At 30.3% G+C, this 8,149-nt stretch overlaps 1 protein-coding gene across 2 annotated transcripts in view; it reads right to left on the bottom strand.

Annotated features, from left to right (window-relative positions):
* Positions 1-4,678: 4,678 nt before the first annotated feature.
* Positions 4,679-8,149, bottom strand: part of LOC117183100 — a 49,137-nt gene continuing 45,666 nt past the window's right edge. For both annotated transcript variants that reach the window (XM_033376267.1, XM_033376268.1), the window contains exon 18: positions 4,679-5,943. In XM_033376267.1, coding sequence (XP_033232158.1) covers positions 5,741-5,943 — 203 coding nt within the window. In that variant the 3' untranslated portion in view covers positions 4,679-5,740. The remainder of the gene's footprint in view (positions 5,944-8,149) is intronic.

Here is an 8,149-nt window from a genome sequence, read left to right as displayed (position 1 = left end):
TTTCCCTACTTTACTTCCCTCATTACCCCTGACTACTACCTCCATATTTCCACTCACTTCCTCTCCTTCGAAAAAAGTACGACAGACAGATAGACACCCGACCGAAACTAAAAGGGTTTCGGACCGGGGTCGGGTTTATGAAAGACTAAAATAATTTTTTAATTGAATAACTTAAAATTGAACGTTTTAGAAATTGTATTATTTCTAATTAGAAGCATTCAAAATTATACAATTTCATTTTGATTTGAAGAATTCCGAAATTAAGTGATTTCAAATTAAAATTTCGAAAATAGGACAGTTTTTACATGATTCGAAAAATTTTTTATGAATTAAAAAATAAATTAATTTTTATTTTCACTCTTCGCAACGGAGAAATTTTACACAAAAGGACTTTAAAATTGAATTATTCTAAAAAAACATATTATTAAAGTATTTTCAAATGGGAAACATTGAAAGTGAAAACATTTTTACCCTGCAATGTTGAAACTAAAAAAATCTCTGTTTACCATTTTGACATTGAAAGTTTTTTATAGTCAAACCAAGTCCAACCAAGTTAAACCCTACAAAATTTCAATTATTTAAAATGTTAAATCGTTTACAAATTAATCATTTTTAAATTCTTAATTAAAACTTATTGAAACTTATGAAAGGGAAAAATCAAAATTCAAAACTCTAAAATGGTAAACATTAAAAATGAAAACACTTTCCCTCCCCTACTCGCCCTATTTTCTAATCATTATCCCTACTTCCCCTCACACTTGCCCTACTTTTCCTTCCTAATTTCCCCTCAATCCCCTATAAATACCACTACTTCCTCTCCTCTGGCTTTCCCCAAATTCCCTTCACCTCATTTCTCCTCACCCCTTCCCCAATTTCCGATCACTCCCCCTTCCCCATTTCCTCTCAACTACCCTACCATAACTTAACGTCACTCCCCACATTACACCTGCCTTCATTTCTCATTTCCCCGCCCCTTGTTATCTCACGCTTCCCCTTAATTTCCTTACTTTTCCTCACCACTCCAACCCTTATTTCACGCACAACCCCTCCTCCCATTCTCCTACTTCCGATCCTCTAATTTGCCTACTACCCTTCCCCTCATTTCCCCTACTTCTTTTCTTCTGAATGCCTCTGTTTTCCTTCCTGCCATTTCCCCTCGCTCCCACTCCTTTAAAAAAGCTTCGTCTTTTTTAGTAGAAAATTAGTTTTTTTTTATGTTAATGTTTAATTTTTATGTTATATTTTTTATATGTATTTTAGGTTTAATCTGTATCTTAAAATGAAATAAAAGAGATGAGTACTTATTTTTGCGTCTTTACTAGTGCGGATTTATAGGTTTTATTTTGAAAACTGAAGTTATTTCATATACAACATTTTTAAGAACGATTAAACGTAAAAATGTATTTGATTTCAATCATTATTTATTAAAGAAATTAATAATAAGAACCTGTAAACGCACTTGAGTATGCAGATGTAACAGCAGTTGCATTGCTAAGATAGAATATAAAACACCTCGCCAATCTGGCGCCTATTTATCGCAGATATCACACCTTCGATGAATAACAATTCCATAGGAAATTAAACAACTTAATCTTTCTCTAGGAAATGTTTGATCACACATATATTTTTTAAATCAATTTTTCAACTAACTTTAAAATCACATTTAATTAAGTATTTTACAGTTAATATAAAAAATTTAACTGCTTTTTAATGAAAATTGTTATTCAAATCAAAGACTCGTTTTAAAGTAATAGAAATATTTAATAATCAACACAGTATAATGCAATATGAAACGATGGCACAATACATAATATAGTAATATAATTAATATTGATATTAATTTATAATTTTAAATATATCAATCTACGTCAATGAGCTGGAAATAAGTTGGTCTTGCGAAAAATTCCGTAATAGTAGACATTAAATTAAATTATCTATCCTATCTAGGCTACCTAGAATGCATGTGGGTTTATTTACTAAAAAATCGAGTTTTCAATCATTATCTAATCAGAAATTGGTTCAAAATTGAGAAAAAATTCCATCTAACAGACTTGTCTCGGTATTTTTGTACAAATTTGTTATCAAGCGTTGTTTTTATTTTTTTCCGTATTTAGAATATTAATATAGTGAAGACCATTTCCGGTTTTTTAAAATGTTTTTATTAAAATATTTCCGACGTGTTTCGACTCGGATCCGTGTCTCTTTTCAAGGCGTAGTTCTGTAGAGGATACAATATATTATAAAAAAAATTGATTGACTACTTTGACTTTGTAGTTGTATCTAATTATTAAAAAATCTATTTTTCTTCACAAAAAGCACTAAATCTTGAAATCTAATAATTAGAAAGTTCCTACAAAAAAGGATGAGCTCCATCCAACAAAAACTCCTACAAAAACACAAAAAAAACATAAGCTTCTTTTAACATTTTTGTACCAATCGGTTAAATATTATAGGCTGTAGTGTTTTAATACTAAAAAATCTATTTTTTCGTGAAAATTACTCGAAAAGTACTTTTAAAAAGTATTCAAACTCGAAAAATTACCAAAGAATCAAGTTTTCCTGAAAAACTGTATCTGTTTACGCAAAAATCGATTTTTCTTCATAAAACGAACTAAATCTTGAAAGGTAATAAATTACTCTTAAAATACTAAAAAAAAGACATGAAGAATTTCCTTGTACGCTGTAGGTGTGTCTAATTATTAAAAAATCTATTTTTTTAAAAATAAAATCCATTCAACAGATTTATCCTAAAATTGTTCTACAAATCGCTTAAATGATGGTAGGCTGTAGGTATGTCTAATTCCTGAAAAATCAATTTTTCTTCAGAAAAAGTACTGAAGCTTGAAAATTAATCAGAGAATACAAAAATCCTAGAAAAACACATAAAGAATTTTATTGGACGGACTTATCTGAAAATTTGTGTACCAATAGGTTAAGAATGTAGGCTGCAGGTTCGTCGAATTACTGAATTTTTTTTTCCTACTAGTAATAAATCATCAAAAGTAACCCATTAACATGAAGAACTTCATTAAACAGACTTATTTCAAAATTGTCTGACCAGTCGCTTAAATACTGTAGGCTGTAGGTATGTCTTATTACTAAAAAAATCCATTTTTCTTCATAAAAAGTACTAAATCTCAAAAAATTATAAGTGAGTTTAGTCTAGGGACTAAAAAATACATTTTTTCATAAAAAAATACTAAATCATCGAATGAAGAACTCCATTTAATAGACTCATTTTGGCATTTCCGCACCAATCGGTTGTTTTAAAAAAATCGATTTCTCTTCATAAAAAAGTACTAATTCTTGAAAAGTAATCAATGAATACAAAAATCCTAAAAAAACGCACGAAGAACTTAATTGGACGGACCCATCTCAAAATGTTTGTACCAATCGGTTAAATACTGTAGGCTTTAGGTTTGTCTAATCACTAAAAAGAAATCCTTTTAATAGTAATAAATCTTAAAAATTAATCCATTAACCAAAAATCCCTAAAAATCGCATGAAGAATTCAATTGAGCGACTTATCTCAAGTGTTCTACTAGTCGCTTAAATGCTAAAGGCTGTAGATATGCCTATTGTCTAATTACTAAAAAGTCCATTTTTCTTTATAAAAAATACTAAATCTGACAAAATTATAAGTGAGTTTAGTCTAGGAACTAAAAAATCTATTTTTTTCATAAAAAGTACTAATCCTTCCTGAAAATCAAAAGAAAAACTCCATCTAATAGACTTATTTCGAGAAGGTTAAACATTGTTGAATTAAGGTGTGTCTAATTGCTAAAAAAACTATTTTTCTTCCTAAAAAGTATCCAGTGTCTCGAAATAATCAAAGAATCCAAAATTACAAAATAAAAAGTTCTAAATCTCACAAAATAAACAGTGAATCAATAATTCCTTAAAATGGATCAAGAATTCCAACTCGCACACTTATCTCGAAATTTGTATACAAAAGGGTTAAATAAATAATGCAGGCTGTAGGTGTGTCTAATTCCTAAAAAACCGATTTTTTTTCATAAAAAGTATGAAATCTCTCAAAATAATCATTGATCCCAAAATTCTTGAAAAACTAATGAAGAGCTTCATCCAACAGAAATAATTTACAATTGTTGTACCAATCTGTTGAATAGTGTAGGCTGCAGGTGTGACTAATTACTAAAAAAAAAAGTCTTCATAAAAAGTACTAAATCCTGAAAAGTAATCAATAAATACAAAATTCCTTTAAAAAACGCATGAAGAATTCCATCCAACAGACTTATTTTGAAATTTCGTTTACGAATTGGTTGAGTAGTATAGGCTGTATTACTAAAACTGATACACTTCCTACGTTTTCTGAATCACCTAAAACCAGTTTATCAAATATATAAAATGCATATGCGTAGAACTTATTTGTTTTGTGATTTTTTGAGAAAATCAAATATATTTTCGTTATTTTATTTTACTTGGCGGCGATTCCCTACCGCGAATCTTGATATTAAAACTATTAACCTGTTAATCGAAAAATTGATAGTTCACTATAAAATCATAAGAAATATTTAAACTAAATTTAGGAAGCACTTGAAAATATTTTTCTTTCGTATCTTGTTCTACACAGTGCCTAATTAAAAAAGTCAGAAGGAGAAGGTTTAATTGAAAAAGAATAAGACTGAGATCTTCTTGACGAAATGTATCTTGATGTATGAAAAGCTATTCTACAAATACAGTATCTCTAGAATACTCTATGACCTATAATGAAATGCCAACAAGTGTACGAGTTCTTTACACAGAGAACTCGTAAAAGAGGTCCATTACAGGGACCTTAATCGATCTTGTCGCGCTTAATAAGACAATATTTCTCCTGCAAATAATACGTGTGCAGTATATACAAGTGACGATTCATTCATTAAAATCACCGTAAAAAAAATTCGAGTGCGTCCAAGCCGACGTTATCAATCACCTAATCCATTCGTATACAGTAATAACAATTAATAGGAAAATCGCCATCACTCAGAGGCTCACCATTTCCACGATTCGAATATTTTATCTAATCTAATCGCAACAAAAACGCGGACAGGCTGAACACGAGATTATCGAGGTATCGCTTGACTGTCAAGTGTCAAGACTTTGTAGAAAATATCAACAAGTGTAACATTTTACGCAAATAATCAAAAAAAAAAAAAAAAAAAAAAAAATTCATGGACACAACGGTGACACACTAAACGCGTAAAAAGTGTACGTTGACTTTGTTTGGAATAGAAAAATTAGTATGACTGCATGCGCGAGCAAAAAGCAGAGTGAGCAATAATTCACTCGAGCCCCAACCGGGATCGTGCGCACTCCGCAAATCAGCCTCCTAATCACTTTTCTTTTTCCCTACAACACGTAGATACATACATATACATTATATATATACCTAAAAAGCTCGTTGAGAAAAAGCTTCATCCTGCCGAATGCCTGAAAAAATCACGTTCAACAATCGACGCGGAACAAGGGCACGGCAGAAACGAGCTTCTTCACGAGACCTTTTGCCTCAAGTCGCTCTGCCCATTATTTTCCTAAAGTCGTTTCGTCTACTGATCCTTCCAAGTGTTTCAAATCGCACCGGCCAATTCCAGAAACGGCCGAGACGATTCACCCTGGGCGACACTTTCTTACTGCCATTATTGAGAAGCTGGCTGTACAGCCTCTGCACCGGATTCATGGCAGTACTAGATGAGTCGGACAGGGTCAAGGGAGACGAGGGGAATGCTTCAAGCGACAGCTAATTCGCTGCTATCGCGGCCGCCGTTGACGATGAAGACGACTTCTTCTTGAGGACGATGTCCTTGATGTTTAGATTCACCTTCTCCTTTCGTGGGGGCGGCACCGACTGCAAGCAGAACCGCTTAAAGGCCTCCAGTTCACGTTCCGCGTCGTCCATATCGCCATCCTCGAGGTCTATATCTTTTGGCGTGAATACGCTCTCTGCAAAAGACACGCTCTCAATACTCGAGATCGGGGAGTGTTTAAAGAGTTACAGTAGGAAAGGTGAGAAATCAGGGTGTCTAGCGATCAAGCAATTTGCAATTCCCGGCTTTTCCGGACCACATTTTCCTCCCGGGCCAATTCAAAGATGTCTTTTTCTAACTTGACCTAAACTGAAGGAATCGCAATGGAAATTTTAAGAATATACGTACAGAAGATTTATGCCGAGAAGAAAAAAACGATTTACTTAGGCGCGTCTAACTTATCCCCAATCACAGGCTGTTGAGATAAATATTAATCGAAATTACATTTCCAGGGCTACCACAGCCTAATTTACTTGAAAAAAATAAAAAAGTGATACAATAATTACTAGTGTTTTTTTTTAATTCGAATGAATTCAATTAAATTTATAACAATTCCTGATGAATTTTAACGAATTCAGAATAAATTTAACAAATGATTAAAAAAACTATGAATTAACTAAAAGTCGACTGAATTTAGAGGAATTTAATAGAAATTGAGAAGAATTCGATTAAATTCATAAGAAATGCATAATATTCCATTTATATCAGTGAAATTCAAAGAATTTAAAAAAATGCAGACAAAATGATTAAGAATTGAAAGCGAGTTTATAAGTATTCAGGGCGAATTAAAAAAAAACTTTTAAATACTTCCAAGATAAATTAATAAGAACTCAGGCTGAATTCAAAATAAATTTAAATTTGTTGAAAAAAATGCAAAATATTTCACTCTATTTAAAATTCAAGACACTGATGAAATTCATGAGAATTTGAAAAACATTTTTTAAATCAAAAAGCTTCTATCGAATTTCGTCAAATGGTACAATACAGAATTTAGAGCGAAATCAACCAAGCATTAAATGCGTTAAATTTGAATCAATGAATTGTGTAAAATTGAGCGAAAAATTCGGTAAAATTAGAAGAATTAAAGTAAATTCAACCAAATTAATGGTAAACTAAAAAAAATGCCAAAGAATATCAAAGAACTCAGGGTGAATTCCAAATGAATTCAAATTGATTGAAAAATACGTATTCTATTGATTTCAGTCAAATTAAAGTCAATTTGGAAGAATTCAAGAGAATTCACAAGACTGATGAAATTCGTAGGAATTTTAAAAATATAATAATTGAACAAAAATGATTAAATAAATTATTTCCATCGAATTGAGTAAAATTGTGGAGTGAATTGAAAAAAATATCAGGGAAATGAGAAGAATTCAATGAAATTGATAAAAATTCAAAAATATTTTAAAAATTTATTCAATTTAGAATGATTTAAATTTTTTGTAATTAATGAATTGTCCACAATTGAGTAAATTTAGAAGAATTTAAGTAAATTCAAGAAAATTCAGGGTAAATTAAAAAAACGTAAGAGAATTTTAAAAAATGCAAAAGAGTTAAAAATAATTCAGAATGATTTAACAAGAATAAAGGATGAATTCCAAACGAAATCAAAAATTGCATTAAATTTAAATAAATAGGAGCAAATAGAATTATTGAATAAGAATCTGATAAAATCCGTATGAATTAAAGGTAAATTTAAAAGTCTTCAAGGTGAATAAAAAAACTTTCATTCACCAAAGATCCATTAAATTCATTAGATTTCAAGGAAATTAAAAAAAATTCAGGGTAAATTTAAAAGAACTTTAAAAAAATTAATAAAATTTAGGAATTCTTGGGTTCCGTCTTTTAATTTATTCAAAAAAGTGAGCTTTATCTTAAGAAGTGACTATAGTGCCTTATTTTTTTCAAATGGACCAAAAAGTGTTTTGAGAAGTGACTAAAAGTGACTTAATTAACTGTGTGGCAGTCCCGTAGATTGACGATCACAAACATGATACGAACTATTTATCACTGATTTCCAAAATTCTTTTAAAGTTAATTATATGAAAGTTAACATTTTTTATCGTAAATATATTAAAAGCTATCGAAATTATCTATCAAATAATTCAGGATGAAATGATTTTATCAACTTTTACAAAGATATTACAAAAGTAGTGCAATTTTCAATGTTTTCTTAAAATTGAAATCATATCTAACATAATAAACATTCTTTAATGACATTTAGATAATTTTTATGAAAATACACAAAGTCTATGAAAATACACCAACGTATTACTAGTATTATTGTGATAATGTTTGCTTGCGTGGTGCAATATATATATAAAGTTAAAACAAAAATATTG

This window comes from Belonocnema kinseyi, chromosome 2 (assembly GCF_010883055.1).
Source record: "Belonocnema kinseyi isolate 2016_QV_RU_SX_M_011 chromosome 2, B_treatae_v1, whole genome shotgun sequence".
NCBI lineage: Eukaryota > Metazoa > Arthropoda > Insecta > Hymenoptera > Cynipidae > Belonocnema > Belonocnema kinseyi.
Note: the sequence above shows the minus strand (reverse complement) of the source record. Positions and strands in the feature narration are given on the sequence as shown.